The following is a 21,349-nucleotide window of genomic DNA, read 5'->3' as shown; positions in this document are numbered from 1 at the left end:
AGTAGTTTATAAATTACAGAATATTCAAATTTCCAAATCTCCAAAAATTGACAGATTTTTTATGGATGATTTTATCATTAAAATAACTTATCAATTTTCTGTAAAAATAAATTTCATGTTAAAGTCTATTAAATAAGCTTCAATTTTCATGTAATTAAAGTATTTAAATTGTCAGTTTTGGTTTTATTTACTTCAATTTTACAGTTTTTATACTTGTATTAATTTCTTCAAAATTTACAACAAATATTGTCACAATTATTGATACGAGCATTGACTGTGGTCAACATTAGTCATTGGCACAGGCTTTAAATCTTTTTTCTTCAATGCTTTGTCGACTATGCTAGTCATATTCATACTCGAAGGTAATTTGGGCGATCGGGTGTTAACAAAAACCTGGAACAAGCTGAAACAATTTATGAAACAATAAGTACTTTCAAAACTAATGACTCATAAAATGATTTTTTATCCTCTCTTTCGAAATTTGGGACGTTAAATGTTGCAAATATACTTACTGATAACTTCCAAAATCATTGCAAGCGACATTTATCGCATAACTGGTATAATCCGTTTCCAAAACGTGGCTCATGCTCTCTGTAATACCAAACCCCGGTATGTGCATCCTACTAGCTATTGCACCATTTTCAACTTGAGATTCGATGACAATCGAAGTCTTATTGTTGGTTCTAAACAATAAATATAACTCAATTTTAATTCAGACATATATACAATGATTATCAGAAAATTTGAACACTGATAAAAAAATGACTTGATTAAGGAAGTTCGAGCGTAACTAATGAGTCAAAATAGTGTTAAAATTTTTTTTTAATTTTAGTCTTTCCAATATTCGGCAAAATTCTCTATTTTAATTTGAAATAATTTAAACAATTTAATAATTGATGATTTTTACTTACTTAATAAAGTAAAGTAATAAAATGACTTTGGTATTTATTACTTGCCGGAATAAATAAACAGATTTGGCAATAGCGCGTTTGCTTATACCCATAACCTGAGACGTAGTTGAGTGTTTGAGTTAAACATTTCTCTCTCTGAAACTATATTTCTATCCTTTTGTTTTTTCTCAACTGTTGACGCGATGTTGTCAAATCTTTATTCGAATAAATGGCTGACGATAAGCCAGTTACAAACATTAAATTTGACTTTAAATATTTCAAAAATTATATCGGTAATGTATTATTATTAAATTGTTTTTATATTTTGCAATAACCCAAGTTTCTTGTGTATAATTTTTTATCCGTTAAAGTTGGGAGGTTAATATTGACAAAAAATAATTAGTCTCGACAAAACGTTTGTCCGCCATAAGAGCCCGTGTATAAGGAGATAAAATATGTGATTTTTAAAATTTAATACCTAAGTAACTAAACGGTGAATCTTTTTTTAATTTTGGGATTAGATAAATTACGTATTTATTTATACGTATATTTAATTTCAAAGCTCAAAGTTGGAAATTATTTTTTACATTAGATTCGCTCGAACCTCCTTACAGAAAAACTTTTTCTTCAAAATGTCATTGTTGTTTTAAGTGATTAAATCCTTTTAACTTAATAAATTGATTCTCGAATCAAGAAACTTGGTTGTTTTAAAATAAGATATACACAACTGTCGCCCAAGAATTTCTTTCTCGAGAATTAAGATAGACGGTAACGTTGGTTCAAGATATTACCGACTTGTTCCAAGTATGGCGCCACTCCACAATTAACATATTATTTTACTTGTTTTAAGCATATAAATTTAAGTATTTTTGCTATCCTCTGTATTAATAAATATTTTGTCGGCAAATAGAGAAATAAAAATTTTTTAACTTCAAAGTTTTTTTCTGACTTAAACTTATAACATTATAAATAAAAAAATTAGCTTTTGAATCAACAATCAATAATTCTTTAAATGAAATAAAATAATTGTTTATTGAAGAGAATCGTTTTTTAATAAAGAATTCACTTGTATCGATCGAAGATAATATAGTCTTGAACTTCGTAAAAATTTTATCGATCGGAGTGATTAGATCTCTCGCTCCAAGAAACATTAAATCAAGACAAGAATTTCTTGAAATAAGACAACTAGTTCTCTTCAAAATAATTTTCTTGAAGCAAGAATATTTTTCTTTAATGAAGTTATTTTTTTTATCAGAAAACTTTTTATAGTATTCAATAAATATATTTATAAATTATCAAAATTTTCCTTACAGCGTTGAAATATCAGAAAAAACAATTTTTGAAACTCCGTTATCAGACGGGTGGATGTAAAGCGTCTGACATATGGATGAGTTATCAGCAATGTTGCTGCTGTGTTGGTTCATAAACCATCTGCCGCCTGTCTGAAAAATAGATTTTTCATATAACCTGCATTGAAAATGTGAGTTTTTTGCTCGACGGGCAGAAAGCGTCAACTTTCGGCCCGCTGCGCTAAACGAAAGTGCCGCTTTCTGCCTTCGTCGAGCAAAAAAATAGTATACACTCCACGGGAAGTAAATAAGAAAGCCTCAGATCACATGTTTGTCAACCTCGGCTTCGCCTCGGCCGACAATTACATGTGATCTGAGACATTTCTTACTTTACTTCCCTAGGTGTGTAATATACTATTCAATGCCTGTTGAGCCAACCGAAACTAGACAATTTCAGACCAATGCGACTGTGCCGGGCAGGTATCAATTATTTCTTCCCGGCGGACAGAAAATGACGATTTTCTGTCCGCGAGGTGAAGTTGCAACTTTATTTTCAATCCTATCAATTGTTTGTTTATTTTATACCTTTATAATTGTCATTCTAACCGTTAACTGAACTGACATATTATAATTCTGTTATTAAGCATAAATAAGAATGATAAAAGAAAACTTGTCAATTTACGAATAATGTTTGGTAAAAAATAAACTATTACTTTCTATTTTATTATAAGTTTCATAATAAAATGGTATTTTCGCTGTTCGTCTGAAACTATCTAGTTCTGGTTGGCTCCAGACATTGAAACTAGCATTTTTAATGCAACTTATATGAAAAATATAATGTGTGACGCGGGATGAAACACGATTTCAGACCGAGTGATGCCAGCCCTCGCTTCGCTCGGGCAGGCAACTTCACTCTGGTCTGAAATCGTTTTGTTTCATCCCTAGTCACACAATATACTATTATACACTGATTAAAGGATTTGTTTATAATGAGGTTATAATTGAGGATGGTTTTACTTTGTAACAGGTAAATCCTCAGCTCGTAAGCTCGCCGGAACCAGGGTCAATTTATTGAGGAAATATTGATCGAATAAATAATTAATAATAAACTTCATTGTCTTTGACAGTTGATTATGAAAATATAATTTAATAAAATAAATACAGAGTAATGCAATTCTTTACAAGAAATAATTTTAACGGAACTTAAATGATCGATTATAAACGGACGGTCGGTAAATCAAATCGCGAACTAAGTGAACTCAAAGCTAGCTCCCCCTTCCTGGTGACTCGGCGTCGTCCAGGAGTCTCTGACTCTATTCCCAGGCACAAGCGGATCAAATCCTTCTTGCCCCACCTACTCGGTTTGCGTACCAACAGTATCTCGGCAGAAGGCCGAAGGTTCTGGGAGAGTAATAATTAATTTTTTAGCAAGTGTGTATCCAACGACACGCACTAACTAAAATATTAATTAATGTGAAATCGACTTACCTTGATTTTATCCCAGCGGACCAAACTCAAAGTAAATTGATTGGCGAGAACACAATCCAGCGACTAGTGAACTCAAGACAGATAAAATCTCTGATCGGAATCAGGTTGTTCAAAAGTGTTTTTAAAATTGCTTTTAACAATTTTGGAACAACAGTCTTCGAACGGACGCGTAACCGAATTTTTCGCGCTCTAGCGGTGGATCAGGAACTAAAAATAATCTAGCTAATTTAATTTCATTTTAAACTTTTTTATTGAATATTTTATAACATTTAGAACATTTAAATAATAATAATAATAAAAACAAATAAATTCTTGAATATCTTCACAACTTGTATCACTGTAGAGTGTTTTACAAGGGAGGGTGGGGAGTTATTGTCTCTCCACTTTTTTCTCCGCAATATAATCTCTCAACCCCGTCATTATAACTCTCAACCACTTTTTCGTCCCCACCCCCCTGCATGTCGGGATTTTTTTTTTTCATGCCCGACACACATGTGCTGCGACTGTGGCCGACTTACGCGTTATAACCAGTACCTGCATTTGCATTACCGTCTTAAATAGTATGGAGGTACTTCTATAATGACATTTTACCTCCATAACTATACGGGAAAACCACAGAAAACCCGACCGGTACAGAGGCTGGCAATGAAACGCACATATTCTTAGTTTATAATCATTGAAAAATATTGGTGCGCGCCGGAATCGAACCCTGGTCCCACTCTTTCGAAATGCAGGTACCGAGCCGATTAGGCTATTGCCAACCTTGTATTTGTTTATATTTAATAAGCTTTATTAACTGTTAATAAATGATTTTTTAACATCATAGGATTTAATAAATATTTATTAACAGTTAACAAATATTCATTAACAGTTAATAAGTAATTTATTAAGTACAATTTATTAACTGTTAACAAATATTTATTTAAAAGAAAAAGCAAAAATAATTTTCTTTTGACACTTTTTATAACTCTACAGCTGGAATACATGACAATAATTAAATTCACTAAATAAATTAACGTTTTTAATATTTAAAAATATAAAAGATAATTATGAGCTGTGATAGAATTTGCTATTTTACAAGAAACGTTATTATAATGTAATATAATTAATCCAAATAATTTATAAAGATGATTTTTCTTTCTAAGCAATCTTTATATCATATAAAATTGCAAGCCAAACAAATTCACTCAACAAAATATTTATTAACTGTTAATGAATATTTTTTAACTATTAATAAATACTTATTGATTATTAATAAAAGTATTTTTCTCCCAAATAAATATTTATTGAATTTTAAAAAATATTTATCAAAATTTAATAAATTAAATACTTGTCTTCAAATAAATTAAATTATTAATCCTTAATAAATCCTTCTATCAGTGTTATTGCACGCCTCATACCGCGGAATACTTTCTTTACTTTCTGTTCAATTAAATAAAATTATTACTTACTCTAGTAAGATCGACGTACTGCTTAGGTATTATCGGACAGGGACCGACATCTAATACCAGAGCAATAGCACCGGCTATTAAACACAAAAAAATTGCAACTCGCAACATGTTTCTTCAGTACTAAGTTACTTTTTGAACTGTTTCTGTAATTTGTTCGACTAATATGACAAATTGTAAGCTTGACGGCACTTTATCTCAGATAAAAAGATAATTTTAGATTAATAATTGCTTAAGTGTAATTATTTGAAGTTAAATAAATTGCAAAATTTTTGCTTTGTTATAATTTTTATCTTTTGATGGCGAAATAAAAAAATTAAAAATAATTTATAATTTTTGAGGAATATAATTATAATTATTTAAAGTAGGGATAAAAAAAATTAATTTTAATTTTTAAGGAATTTTAATTTAAAACAAAATTATCTTTATTGAAAATGAATATTAAATTTTATTTATTTTTCTCGATATTTTTTTAAAATAAAAAATATTTCTTAACAATGTAAACTTATTAAAGACGTCGTACAGTATTAATAAGATTTAAACCCGCAATTTCTGTTGTCAACCTGAACCAAGTTAATATTTGGTGACATACCGTTGTTCTTCAATGCTTGATTAACTTTCATAGTTATATTCATCTTCGGATTTATCTCTCTGGTATCAACCCAGAGCTGGAGCAAGCTAGAACAGTAGATTGACAATTAGACATCATAACAATGGCGACAAAAAATTGCAAGAACTTACTGTTGATTGCCAAACTCTTCACAGCCAATAATTATAAAATAGTTGTAATAATCTGTATCGAGGATGTGCAATTCGTTCTCCATGATCCCGAAGCCTGGGGCGTGCAGTTGATTGGTTATTCTACTGTGGTCAAAATGGGCTTCGACGACTATTCTTGACGTCATTTTGGATCTAAGAATCAAAGATCAATTTTGTTATTATTAATATTAAATTAAAAGAAAATATTTTTAAAACTTCTTGAAAATTTGTAAATTCAATCTACGTAGCCTAATAATTAATAAAAAAATTATAACAGTAGTCAAATAATAAAATTTGAAAATTTTAATTTATTCATGAATGGAGATTCCACCAGCTGGTATTTGGTTAAGAATTAAATGCAATTAACGATTTAAAAAATAATTTTATTTTCATTGAATTTGATTGAAAAAATAATAAGCTAAAGATTAAAACGATAAAAAAAGTAGCTTTCCGAAGGTATTACGGAGATATTTTATATTTTTTATGAAAAATCACTGGGAACTTGCGTTGTTTAAAGTCTTGTATTTGACTTGGCAACACCGCTTGCTTAGTTACGCATGCGCATAAGTTACCAAGGTTTTTTAAATGCTAGAACATCTTAGTCATTTTAGTTAGACAGTAAACATAAATAGATTTTAAGGTTAGGGACACTCTTTTTGTGTTGTCGAATGTATGCCGGTAATTCAGAGTGCTATATTGTTTTATTAGTCAATTTAATGTTAATAATTATTTAATGAGTAAATTTATCGGAAATTTCCTTAACAAATGTTATTAAATAATTTAAAAACTAATTTTAAGATAACAAAAGTATTTCTACGTATTATTTTTTTATAGACGCTCTTTACACTAGAAGGTTACTTGGATCTTTTTAATAATAAAAAATAAATTGGATCAAAAAGTTAGTTTGAAAAAATCCCACTAGGTGGCTACGGCTCTCGTAGTTGGAATTTTAAAATCTGAGTATTTAAGGAGATCTATGCGAAATAGTCAAATTTTTAAAACTTCCTGAAAATTTATAAATTCAATCTAATAATTAATAAAAAAATTAAAAAACGGTAAGTTTCCGGGATATCTAATCAAATAATTAGGTTTTAAAATTGTAATTTTTACATGTAAAATGGAGATTCCACCAGCCGTGTATTTGGTTAAGAATTTAATGCAATTAACGATTAAAAAATAATTTTATTTTCATTGAATTTGATTGAAAAAATAATAAGCTAAAGATTAAAACGATAAAAAAGTAGCTTTCCGAAGGTATTACGGAGATATTTTATATTTTTTATGAAAAATCACTGGGAACTTGCGTTGTTTAAAGTCTTGTATTTGACTTGGCAACACCGCTTGCTTAGTTACCAATGCGCATAAGTAACCAAGGTTTTTTAAATGCTAGAACATCTTAGTCATTTTAGTTAGACAGTAAACATAAATAGATTTTAAGGTTAGGGACACTCTTTTTGTGTTGTCAAATGTATGCCGGTAATTCAGAGTGCTATATTGTTTTATTAGTCAACTAAGTGTTAATAATTATTTAATGAGTAAATCTATCGGAAATTTCCTCAACAAATGTTATTAATTAATTTAAAAATCAATTTTAAGATAACAAAAGTATTTCTACGTATTATTTTTTTATAGACACTCTTTACACTAGGAGGTTACTTGGATCCCCTTAAAAAGTCCTTTAAAAACTCGCAAAACCGTATAAAAATTAATTTTTATAACAAATTTTCTCTCGTAATTTTATTTTGTCGTCTTAAAAAAGTCTTGGTTTACGTCGCGTTTAAAATATTAAACAAACAACTTTTTTAAGACTCTTTTGAGGAAGTTCTAGCGTAACTAATGAGTTAAAATAATTTAAAAATTGTTTTTAAATTTTAGTCTTCCCAATATTCGTAAAAATTCTTTATTTTTATTTAAAATAATTTAAACAATTTAATAATTAATAAGTTTTACTGATTTAATAAAGTAAAGTAATAAATTGACTTTGGTATTTATTACTTGCCGGAATAAATAAACAGATTTGGCAATAGCGCGCTTGATTATACCCATAACAGAGACGTGGATGAGTGTGTGAGTTAAACATTTCTCTCTCTGCAACTATATTTCTATCCTTTTGTTTTTTCTCAGTTGTTGACGCGATGTTGTCAAATCTTTATTCGAATAAATGGCTGACGATAAACCAGTTACAAACATTAAATTTGACTTTAAATATTTCAAAAATTATATCGGTAATGTATTATTATCAAATTGTTTGTATATTTTGCAATAATCCAAGTTTCTTGTGTATAATTTTTTATCCGTTAAAGTTGGGAGGTTAGTATTGAGAAAAAATAATTAAAGTCTCGACAAAACGTTTGTCCGCCATAAGAGCCCGTGTATAAGGAGATAACCCGAGTCGAAATTTAAATCGTAGATTCAACGTATTGAACGTTCAAATCGTAGGTTGAGCGTATTAGACGTTGAAAACGTACACGGAAATAAAATTGAAGGAATTTTTACTATTTTACTATTGTAATTTTTACTAAATAAAATAGTAACGGTGGACTATACTTCTCATTTAGTAATTTTTACGATCTACTATTGTAAATTTTATCCAACAAATAAGACTAGCAAGAGTCTTAAAAAGTCGAATACTATAGAGCAAATTATACAATATGTGTTTGTGAACTTTACAATTCAATTATTGTAAAAATTCACAGTTCGTTTTTTTAAAAGAAATATTAGGGAGGGAGAGAAATAGAAGGTTGGACTCATTGGTACCTGTACAGTAATCGAAAAAAGAAACCGAGATTTTCGTGCTATCTGGGAATCGAACCCAGAACTCTGTGTTGGCAGCCAGAGACTCTCCCTCTACGCTATCCGAGGTAAACTGAGACCCATATCCTTTAACATTTACATAAACTCGGAGTCTAGCGCTGTGCACGCCCATCACTCACACTAATTGAGAAACATTCCAATTCAACTATTGTAAAATTTGCTATAGTTCTATTGGAAAGATACAGAGGCAGCACTGGAAATTTTAATCTCTTACTTTTTACAATAGTAATATTGTATTTTTTCATGAATAAATAGTATTTTTTCTTCTAAAATATTTGACAATTAATAGTAATAAAAGTATAGTCCAGCTTTACAATAGTTGTATCGGAAATTTTCCCAGAAATTTTTTCCCGTGTAGGATCAACGTATTGAACGTTAAAATCGTCATTAGAACGTAATGGACGTTAATAACGTATGCTGAACGTATCCAACGTATTATAAATGTGAAGAGAACCAATAATGGGTGAAAATAAGTAATATTAAAACTACTCAAATAACTACACATGTTTGAAACGTAAATGGACAAGAAAAATTTTTTTTTCAGTTCTGTTAGGGAGATTTTACATTTCTTAGCTTAAATTTACCATTTTTTTGACGGAAATGCTTTATCAAAATTTTTTACCCTCGGAATGGTTTCCAAAATTATGTAAAATTTTATGAAATATCATTCATACGATTTTATACAAAAAATGGCCTCATAAATCTGTATATAAAATGATAACTTTTTATACAATCTTATAAAATTTTGTACCAGTGGATTTTTACAAAAAAAAATTAAAATTTTTAACTTCCCGCTAAGAAAATTAAAAATGTGTAGTTATTTGAGCAGTTTTAATATTACTATTTTCACCAATTATTGGTTCTCTTCACATTTATAATACGTTGGGTACGTTCAACATACGGTTTTTACGTTCATTACGTTCAAATGACGATTTCAACGTTCAATACGTTGATCCTACGTTTTCAACGTCTAATACGCTCAACCTACGATTTGAACGTTCGATACGTTGAATCTACGATTTAAGTTTCGACTCGGGAAAATATGTGATTTTTAAAATTTAATATCTAAGTAACTCAACGGTGAATCTTTTTTTAATTTTGGGATTAGATAAATAACGTATTTATTTATACGTATACTTAATTTCAAAGCTCAAAGTTGGAAATTATTTTTTACATTAGATTCAATCGAACCACCTTAAGACGATTTTTTTTAAATACCAGAACTGAATTTTGCGCGCGCTAGCGCGCGCTTGAATGCTAGCGTTTGTCTATATTTTCATGCTTATGATATATTGAAATAAATCAATTAATTAATTAATAAATAAATAAATTTCTTAATATATAAATAATTAAAAACTTTCCTTACAGATTTGAATGATCAAAGAAAACAATATTCGTGTTACTGCCAACAAACGGTGCAATATCAACGCCTTGGCATATGGATTTATCGTCAAAAATAGATTGAATATATAAATACTTGTACCATCTGCCTTCCAACTAAAGACAAATATCAAGTTCTTTAATTTTAATTTTTTTCTAAATAAATTAAAAAATAAAAACTTACCTTAGAAGGAATGAACTGATCTTGATAAGGAATCGACGGGCATACACCAGGCTCCAAATTAAAGGCAAAAGCGCCAACGATCAAGCACAAATAAATTACAACGCGCAACATTACAACAATTTTCTTTTTGAAATTAATTTGAAAATTTTTTGACTTATACACTAGTGAGAAGTCGCATTGCAGCGCGAAATTTTTATTGAGGTCAGACAATATTTATTTAAATAATAATTTTTCAAGCTGGTGAAATATTTTAATTTTTTGTCATTAATAAATTATTTTTTGAATGTAAATAAAAAATTTTCTCCGGCCAATGGTTGAACCGAGATTTGTTAAAAAATCAAAATTTTTCACTGAATATAAATATGGCAAATTTATTACAAGGAAAATTGACGAGATTAAATCAATAAGTTGATAAAATTTTATCGTTGAATAAAATAAAAATATTTTTCCAATTTGAAAACAAATTTTCAATAATTATCATTATAATTGTGGGATTTTTTTTCAATTAAATATTTATGTTATCTTAAATTCTTATCATTAAATTTATTATCCATATATTGCATACAAATATATATATATATATATATATATATATATATATATATATATATATATATATATATGAAAAATTGATGTGGGTACTCAAATGAAAGGTCTTGATAAGTGTAATATCGGGATGAGCTTATATTTTTAAAAATATCAATAATTCACAAGATACAAAGTCGTTTCTTAATTATTGATATTTTTAAAGATATAAGCTCATCCCGATGTTACACTCATCAAGAGCTTTCATTTGAAAACCTACTTGCATTTTTGATATATTTTTCATATATATGGGTGATTCTCTTCAAGGATGTTTTTCACTGTCCCAGGCATTTTTTTATTGGAAAAATTGTTATTTTGTTACTAAAAAAAATTTATTACGAAAGTAAAAAAACATTTCTATTAGGAGCATTGAAAACTAAAATGAAATAAATTTTGGTTTTTTTGCTATAAATTGGTAAACCACCTTAGTAACAGTCCCCTGGGCTGTCCCATTCCCAAAATTAAAACTTTAAGATTCAATTTTAAGTTATTAGCCCATAATATATAATTTGGTCCATAATGTTTATAAACGTAATTAGATAACTAACAATCTTCTTCAATAAAAAGTACCGAAAATTAATTTGTTTCATTAAATTCATTAAACCAAAGTTTGTCCTAGGCATTTTACGAACAGTCCCCTGCCACAAGTTCAAAGCCAAAAAAAAAAATCCAGCGTGTTATTTTACCTTTTGTAAAGTTTATAAGGATCTAACTAGCCTTGAGTTAATAACCATAGGGCTGTTAGCGCTTTATCGGGATTTTATTTAGTGTCAAAGCACCGTTTGCGCTGGAAATATGTGTCTGAGCCACTTGAAAACTCAGTCCCCTGGCAACTATTTTTATTTATAATTTATTTATAAAATTCGATCCACAAGTCTTAATATTATTCTAATTAATGTAAACATTGATTGAGAACTTGAAAAGTTGAATGCATTGAAATAGTTTGCTTGATTTTTCTCAATTTGATAAAAAAAAAACAGTCCCCTGTGATGTTTTATGGCAAAAGATACACAAATATCGAAAAAGCAAAAATTAAATCGGCTGTTTATTTATTATGATTAAGCTGATAGTTTTGTAGCCCTTGTTAATTTTTTTTCTAATAAAATAAAAAATAATTTGGTCGGACAATTTTGTACAGATTTAGGACGTCCTTACAGAAAATCACTCATATATAATTTATATTTTGAAGATATAAGCTCATCCCGATGTTACACTTATCAAGAGCTTTCATTTGAGTACCCACATGCATTTTTGATATATTTTTCATTCATACATATATATAATATAGATAAATATATAAAATATATGAATAATTAATGTGGGTACTTAAATGAAAGGTCTTGATGAGTGTAATATTGGGATGAGCTTATATCGTTAAAAATGTCAATAGTTCACAAGATACCAAGTCATTTCTGATGAAAAAAATGAAGTTAATTAGTATAAATTACTTTGAGAAATTTTACTTTTTAATTAATTTTTTTTTAAAGGAATTTTAATTAAAATAAAATAATCTTTATTACAAATTAATATTAAATTTTATTATTATTCTTAATATTTTTTAAATAAAATAGATTTCTTGACAATGTAAATTCATTAAAGACGTCATACAGTACTAATACGATAAAAACTGGCAATTTTGGTTGTCAACTTTAACAAAGTTATACGGGTGTATACCTAGATTCTTCAATGCTTGGTTAACTTTATCAGTGTAATCAATCTTCGGATCTTTCTCTCTGGTATCTACCCAAAGCCGGAAATAGCTGAAAGAATCGTAAACAATTGAAAAATAGATGATGATGGTGATAAAAAATTACGAGGACTTACTGTTGATTGCCAAACTCTTGACATCCGATAATTATGAAATAGCTGTAATAATCTGTATCGAGAATGTGTAATTCTTCCTCGGTGATCCCGAAGCCTGGAACATGCATCTCAATAGCTATTCTACTGTGCTCAAAATGGGCTCCGACGGCAATTCTTGAACTCATTTTTGATCTACAGATCAAAAATCAATTAATAAAGTTTAAGTTTTTTATTTAATAATGTATAATAGCAATTAGCGGCAGCTTACCTTATTATTAAAGCTTACTTTACTATTTTAAATCTACCCTACACTAGAATAATAATACTAATGTTTTTGATAAAAATATTGTTCAATATGATGTTAATATTTAGTTGAATATAATAAATAAATAAATAAATAGAAACTTTACGTACACGCCTGAATAATCGAAGAATATAATATTCGTGGTACCCCCATTAAACGTCGCAATATCAAGGCCCTGGCATGTGGAGTTCTTGTCAAGAAGATAGTCGGGACACTGATACTTATACCATCTGCCGGCCAACTAAGAACAAATATTTAGTTTTTTTATATTAATTTCTACTTTCAGGGCCTGCCTGGCCCTAAGCTACATACCGAAGGCTTGGCGTGAGGTCAGGGTTGTCTTTATACCAAAACATGGCAAAAGCAGCTATGACCTGGCCAAGTCCTTCAGACCTATTAGCCTAACATCGTTTCTCCTCAAGACATTGGAAAGACTGGTGGATAGGCACATAAGAGATAATGCACTAAACGACACGCCGGTGCATTATACACAGCACGCATACCAGGCAGGCAGATCCGTTGAAACGGCCCTACATGATGTGGTTACCTACATTGAAAGGGCCTTTCGAGGGAAGGAATCGGTCCTGGGAGTGTTTATAGATATAGAAGGGGCGTTTGACAATACCCCCTTCGAATCAATATGCGAGGCTACAGAGCTCTTCGGGGGTAGAGAAATCTATCACCGGTTGGGCTCATTTTATGCTTCGCACAAGAATCTTGACTGCCGGAGTCAGTGACACTTGAGTGCTGGCCCGTGTGAAGGGGCTGCCCACAAGGTGGGGTTACCTCCCCTCTCATGTGGATCCTGGTCATCAATGAGCTCCTAGTAGCACTAGAAAACCTAGGGTATATGCTGTAGGCTACGCCGATGACGTCGCACTGATGATTAAAGGCTCAAGCCCGACGGAGATGAGATGGAGAACACAACGTGCTCTAGATCTCATACAGAAATGGTGCATAGGAAAATCTCTAAGGGTTAACCCCAACAAAACAGAGATGGTACTCTTCACCAAAAGAAGGAAGCTGAAAATTACGGCTCCCTCTATCTTTGGCATGGAGCTTAAATTCTCAAAGGAGGTACGCTATTTAGGCGTAACTCTAGACAGTAAGCTCACATGGAGAAGCCATATCGAGAAGCAGACCCAAAAGCAACTGCCACTTTCTGGGCATGCAGAAGAATATTTGGCATAACATGGGGCCTGAAACCAAGACTGATCAAGTGGATTTACACGGCGATCTTGGTTCCACAGCTCACCTTTGCCTCTGTTGTATGGTGGCCTTCGCTTAAGAAGAACATCAACATCAAGGCATTCCTAAAAAGTCTACCGACTGTCGTTGCTAGGGATAACTGGGGCTCTAAGAACCACAGCTACCTTAGCAATGGGGCGCTCTGAACCTGGAGCCCCCGCATATCACTGCAGAAGCTCTTGCTATGAAAACAGCAATGAGATTGCTCTTTAACGGACACTGGACAAGGGCTAGAACGGGACATGCAGCCATCCTAAGGGACAGGGGACTCGACAGATTCCTAACCCAAGGAGGAGACATGAGCCCTCGAAGCTACCACTTCAGACGTCAATATAAGGTCCTTATCCCAAGTAGGCAGGAATGGGACGAGGAAAACAAGAGCATCCTGTCCCCCATAGGGCTAGTCTGGTATACGGACGGCTCAAAACGGACAAAGGGGCAGGAGCTGGAATTTATAGCAGTGGACCGAAAACAGAAATCTCTCTGCGGCTAGGGGACACTGCTTCGGTTTTCCAGACAGAGGTATACGCGATCTGGGCCTGTGTAGAGCACATTTCTAAGCTCAACCACAGGAACAAGCACGTATACATCTGCAGCGATAGTTGCGCTGCGCTCAGGGCACTAGAACAAACTGAAGTGTCCTCGAGACTAGTGCGAAAATGCATAGACTCCCTAAATGAATTAGCAGAGTATAACAAAGTCAAACTACTGTGGGTACCGGGCCATAGCGGGAACGCAGGAAATGACAAAGCAAATGAGCTGGCGAAAGCGGGAGCTCGTAAAAGAGACCCTGAACCAGTAATCAGCATAGCGGTGCCTTTTAGTCTCATAAAGCAACACGCTTCCCTATGGACTAACGACAAGTTTCAGGAAGTGTGGGCAGAGGCAAAAGGCATGATGCATACGAGGGCACTTTTAAAGGACCCTCCAAGACATTAGGCTTGTCCTTGATAGGGCTCGACAAGAAGCTGCTAAGGCTAACTGTCGGGTATATCACAGGACACTGGCTAACCGGCAGGCATCTGAGACGCCTAGGCATCTCAGATCACTCGATGTGCCCCAGATGCCTATCGGAGGAGGAAACTCCTCTACATCTAATCCTCCATTGCAGAAAACTGGCAACAGCCCGAAAGGACATACTAGGATTCTGCGATGGAGAGTCTATTGATATACAGGAGATTGGCGTGGGACAGTTGCTTCACTTCTTGAAGCAGACAGGCCTGGCCAATCTCCAAGATATATAACGTAACCAACCTAGAAGGGCTGAGTACAATGGTCCAATAGGACTGAGTGCTTGGCTCAATGTCGGCTACAATATTCCCTCCCCCCCCTAATTCTATATTAATTTCTTCTAAAAGGGCGTATAAATTTGTTTTTTTTTTTTTTTTTACTAATCGCTTTATCAACACTTTCTAAGTTTAAAAATAAAAAAAATAAATTTGCAAAACCAAAAGAGCGTATGTTTTAACTTATACGCCCTTTTAGCTTTAGGAAATTTAAAATTTAGTGACGTAAAGCCAAAAGAGCACATAATTTTTTTTTCCAATTTGATAAGTATGATTTTTTTTAATTAAAATAAAATTGCAAGTGTATAAAAACTCTGTTAAAAATTTCTATTGTAATTTTACAAGAAATGTATTGGAAGCTAATAGGCAAAACATTTATTTAAAATTACAATCGGGTATAGTAATATTACAAAACATATACAGATGTGAGGTTACTAATTTTACAAGAATTTGTAATTTTACAAATATTTTTCAGATTAGTTAAGTTTGTAAAATTACAATACTTTCCTTGAATTTAAATAATAAAAAAGAAAGATTTGATTTAATATTTGTTGTCATTTTATTTTTATAAAGCGCTGACTAGATTTTGCATCTCACGTAGGCCTAATTTTTACAACTCTGATGATATAATGTGAAAATAATATTTACCCTAACTAAGAATCGAACGCGAGCCGCTTGCTTGCCAGACCGATACCTAACGCCCTACGCCGTACGACCGATAGGTGGTTCAACATCTCATTATTCTTATAAGCTAATCCTATGTGGTGATTGAGCATTACGGCTTATTATTTATTATTTACATTATTTGTGTTATTTTGTGCTGTTTATTGATGGAAAATAACTAACTTTTACATTATTTATTATTCATTGAATATTATAAAAATTAAAGTCTAACATATACTCATTAAAATATATTGATTTTAAAATGATCGTTTGAGCGTGATATTAAAATTTATAAAAGATAAATGATGCCTTGAATTTATTATTACAAATAAACAACCATAGACTAAAAATTAGTAAAAATAAATATGAAGGACATTGTTGTTTTTTCGATACATCAGTCTCATTTTTGTAAAACTTAAAAGTATTGTTTTTAAAATTGGAAAACAGTCAAGTAGAATTACAATTGGTGTAATATAATTAAAATTGTCTGGTAACATTACATTGCACTGTGTAATTTTACAATGAAAATTGTTAAAATAAAAAAAAGCTTTTTAAATTTTTTATCAGATTATTGTAATATAAATTACAATATTTTTTTGTGATTTTACATAAAATTATGCCGAATCAGATCGCAAATAATGTTTGCAAAATTAAAAAGCTTTTTCTTAAAAATTTACCAACGATTCTGTAATATTACAATACGTGTTAAGTTTATACATGAAGATTGTAAAATTACAATACATCTTAGTAGATTTCCTGACAGGTGTTGGAAAATTACATGAATTGTATTTTATTTCGCATTGCTATACACTGATTTGTAATTTTACTTAGTATTTATTTTGTAAAGTAATTGTAATTTTACAAAAATTTTTAGTTCTGAGTTGAATAGCGAAAAAAAATTTTTTTATACGCTTTTTTGGCATTAAACTCTATCTAGCTGCTGTAATAAGCCCTTTTGGCATTTGGGTCGGAAAATATATTAAAATAAGCTGAAAAAAAATATACTTACCTTAGATGGAATAAATTTATCCTGGTAAGGAATCGACGGACATAGACCAGGCTGCAAATAGTAGGCAAAAGAGCCAACGATCAAGCACAGATAAATTGCAACGCGCAACATATTGTGTTTCTTTAGCACAAAGTTACTTTTTGAAGTTTATTCGATAATTTTCTCACTTATAAACTAGTGAGAAGTCTCATTGTGTCGCAAAATTTTTATTGAGGTCAAACAAGACTGTTTGAATAAAAATTTTTCAAGTCTGGTGTAAATGTTTAATTTTTCTGTTTTAATGAGTGTTTTTTTAATGTCAATAGAAAATTTTCTCAGATCAATGGTTAACTTAAGTAAAACTGTTAAAAAATAAAAATTTGTTAACTGAGTATAAACGTCGGTAATTTTATGAAAAAAAAAAAAATGAAATCAATAAGTTAATAAAATTTTTATTGTTAAATATATAATGATAATTAATAAAATAAATATTCTTCTAATTATAACGACTGTTTGATGATTATAATTACATAATTTATATAATTGACGGATTTTTTTTTAATTAAATAAGCTGCATATTTGTTATCTTAAATTCTTATCATTTAATGTAAAGATCAAAATCATTTATTACGAAATAAGTTAAAATATATAATGATTTTTTTTAATTTTATCCAAAGAAAAAATATTAATTTTATTATAGAGACAGTTTAAATTTTCCCGCGGATATTATTTATTGTAATAAATAATAAATTGATTTAGTAAAAAAATTTTCAGTCATTTATTTGGGAGAAAAAAATATTTTTTACTTACACTGTTAAAAATTTTTGTAAAATTACAATTACTTTACAAAATAAATACTAAGTAAGATTACAAATCAGTGTATAGCAATGCGAAATAAAATACAATTCATGTAATTTTCCAACACCTGTCAGGAAATCTACTAAGATGTATTGTAATTTTACAATCTTCATGTATAAACCTAACACGCATTGTAATATTACAGAATCGTTGGTAAATTTTTAAGAAAAAGCTTTTTAATTTTGCAAACATTATTTGTCATCTGATTCGGCATAATTTTATGTAAAATCACAGAAAAATATTGTAATTTATATTACAATAATCTGATAAAAAATTTAAAAAGCTTTTTTTTATTTTAACAATTTTCATTGTAAAATTACACAGTGCAATGTAATGTTACCAGACAATTTTAATTATATTACACGAATTGTAATTCTACTTGACTGTTTTCCAATTTTAAAAACAATACTTTTAAGTTTTACAAAAATGAGACTGATGTATCGAAAAAACAACAATGTCCTTCATATTTATTTTTACTAATTTTTAGTCTATGGTTGTTTATTTGTAATAATAAATTCGAGGCATCATTTATCTTTTATAAATTTTAATATTACGCTCAAACGATCATTTCGAAATCAATATATTTTAATGAGTATATGTTAGACTTTAATTTTTATAATATTCAATGAATAATAAATAATGTAAAAGTTAGTTATTTTCCATCAATAAACAGCACAAAATAACACAAATAATGTAAATAATAAATAATAAGCCGTAATGCTCAATCACCACATAGGATTAGCTTATAAGAATAATGAGATGTTGAACCACCTATCGGTCGTACGGCGTAGGGCGTTAGATATCGGTCTGGCAAGCAAGCGGCTCGCGTTCGATTCTTAGTTAGGGTAAATATTATTTTCACATTATATCATCAGAGTTGTAAAAATTAGGCCTACGTGAGATGCAAAATCTAGTCAGCGCTTTATAAAAATAAAATGACAACAAATATTAAATCAAATCTTTCTTTTTTATTATTTAAATTCAAGGAAAGTATTGTAATTTTACAAACTTAACTAATCTGAAAAATATTTGTAAAATTACAAATTCTTGTAAAATTAGTAACCTCACATCTGTATATGTTTTGTAATATTACTATACCCGATTGTAATTTTAAATAAATGTTTTGCCTATTAGCTTCCAATACATTTCTTGTAAAATTACAATAGAAATTTTTAACAGTGTACTTGGTTGGATTTTTTTAAGACACTCTTTCACTTTAAAGAACAAATTAATCGATTTAAATAAAATATTTATTTCTTGATTTTTAAATAAAATTTAAAATTTGAATAATATTTTAATTAAACATTAACAATTATTATTCTGGACAATTATTTTGATCGACTTGAATCATGCGCAAAGGTTTAATACCTCTTTTCTGAAACGCCTTTCGAATTATTTTAGTCGCATTCAGCTGTGGTGTAGCTACTCGAGTGTTAAAATAAGCTTGGAGCAGACTGAAAAAATTTTTAATTATTAATTTTTATAGCAAGAAGTTTTATTTTTTCTTTATTTATTTGTTTCAAGTCGCGTAAGCTACTAAAGTCATGAGCGACTACTGTAAGGAGTAAACTTTTAGTGGTTGGACTCGGTTTATTTTTTTCGACAGCAGAATAATACACTTGAATATTAAAAATATTCATTGGCGTATGCCGGGCTCGAACCCGGTCCAGTGCTTTGGTAAGCAAGGGCCGGATCCGATAGGCTACTGCACGCCTCGCAAGGAGTTAGAAATAAAAAAAACACTAATATTAATTAAAATAGTTTCATTTTCATTCTTAAAAAGCCATATTGCATTCATTACACTTAATCATACGAACAACTTTGATCAATTTTAGTAAACTGCATAAACTTGAGACCATTTCTCTCAAACGCTCTTCTAACTATTTGACTAATATTCGTACTCGCTGGTGGAAAGCGTTCTCGGGTGACAATCCAGACCCTGTGAAAACTGAAACAATTGTTCCTTAATAATTACGCCAAAATTCTTAACGTAAAATTGAGGTGAAATAATGTAATGTGATTGGTCAAATATATCACAAGCGAAATGTTTATTTAAGTGCGCGCTTGCGCGCGCACTTAAAATTCTACGCTGATGCGGGAACAATATTTTGATTAAAGAAAAATATTCTTGCTCCAAGAAAATTATTTTGAAGAGAACTAGTTGTCTTATTTCAAGAAATTTTTGTCTTGATTTAATGTTTCTTGGAGCGAGAGATCTAATCACTCCGATCGATAAAATTTTTACGACGTTCAAGACTACATTATCTTCGATCGATATAAGTGAATTCTTTATTAAAAAACGATTCTCTTCAATAAACAACTATTTTATTTCATTTAAAGAATTATTGATTGTTGATTCAACAACTAATTTTTTTATTTATGATGTTATAAGTTTAAGTCAGAAAAAAACTTTGAAATTAAAAAATTTTTATTTCTCTATTTGCCGACAAAATATTTATTAATTCAGACAATAGCAAAAATACTTAAATTTGTATGCTTAAAACAAGTAAAATAATAGGTTAATTATTGGAGTGGCGCCATACTTGGAACAAGTCGGTAATATCTTGAACCAACGTTACCGTCTATCTAAATCCTCGAGAAAGAAATTCTTGGGCGACAGTTGTATATATCTTATTTTAAAACAACCAAGTTTCTTGATTCGAGAATCTATTTCTTAAGTTAAGAGAATTTAATTACTTAAAACAACAAAGACATTTTGAAGAAAAAATTTTTCTTTAATCAACTTATTTTTTTTATCAGTGTAATTTTAATAAATCACTACAGACACTTACTGTTGATTTCCATACTCTTCACAGCCGTAGATTATTCCATATCTGGTGTAGTCCGTCCCCAGAACGTAAAATATGCTCTCTGTTGTTCCGAACCCCGGAATATGCAGCGTGTTGGTCAACTGATTTTTATCGACCTGTATTTGGACGACAATAGTTGACTTATTTTTAGTGCTGCATAATAAAACGTCCATATAATTAATAAATTGATAAATTTAGAACTGCGCATTAAAGTAATAAATATAAATTTTTATAATATTGCTTACAGCAGTGAATAGTCAGAGAAAATTAATTGCGCATTATTTTGATCCACAGGCTGAACGTCGATAGTTTGAGATACTGATAGCTTATCTACAAAATTGCTGTTCTGTTGGTATGTGTACCATCTGCCGATTATCTAAAAAACATATAATGGCACCTTAGTAATCAAAATAGCAGTACAAAAGTTGCTATCTAATTATTGGTATCAGAAGCACTTTTTGAACCACAATTGTTTAATTAAGGAGATCCAAGTACTGTCCTAGTGTAAAGAATGTCTATAAAGAAATAATACGTAGAAATACTTTTGTTATC

General features: G+C 30.3%; 1 protein-coding gene and 1 long non-coding RNA gene across 2 annotated transcripts; both read right to left on the bottom strand.

The window, feature by feature from the left end:
• Positions 1-5,642: 5,642 nt before the first annotated feature.
• LOC123270813 lies at positions 5,643-17,338 on the bottom strand. Its single transcript, XM_044736962.1, has 4 exons — positions 17,151-17,338; positions 10,055-10,185; positions 5,857-6,027; positions 5,643-5,793 (listed from the first exon to the last, which is right to left on the bottom strand). The coding sequence occupies exons 1-4, from the start codon at positions 17,259-17,261 to the stop codon at positions 5,643-5,645; spliced, it is 564 nt and encodes a 187-aa protein (XP_044592897.1). The 5' UTR covers positions 17,262-17,338.
• Positions 17,339-19,849: 2,511 nt separating this feature from the next.
• LOC123270791 lies at positions 19,850-20,944 on the bottom strand. Its single transcript, XR_006510702.1, has 2 exons — positions 20,780-20,944; positions 19,850-19,935 (listed from the first exon to the last, which is right to left on the bottom strand). It is a non-coding gene; the product is annotated as an uncharacterized LOC123270791 (long non-coding RNA).
• Positions 20,945-21,349: the final 405 nt, after the last annotated feature.

The sequence above is a fragment of the Cotesia glomerata genome, linkage group LG8 (genome assembly GCF_020080835.1).
Source record: "Cotesia glomerata isolate CgM1 linkage group LG8, MPM_Cglom_v2.3, whole genome shotgun sequence".
NCBI classification, from domain to species: Eukaryota; Metazoa; Arthropoda; class Insecta; order Hymenoptera; family Braconidae; genus Cotesia; species Cotesia glomerata.
Note: the sequence above shows the minus strand (reverse complement) of the source record. Positions and strands in the feature narration are given on the sequence as shown.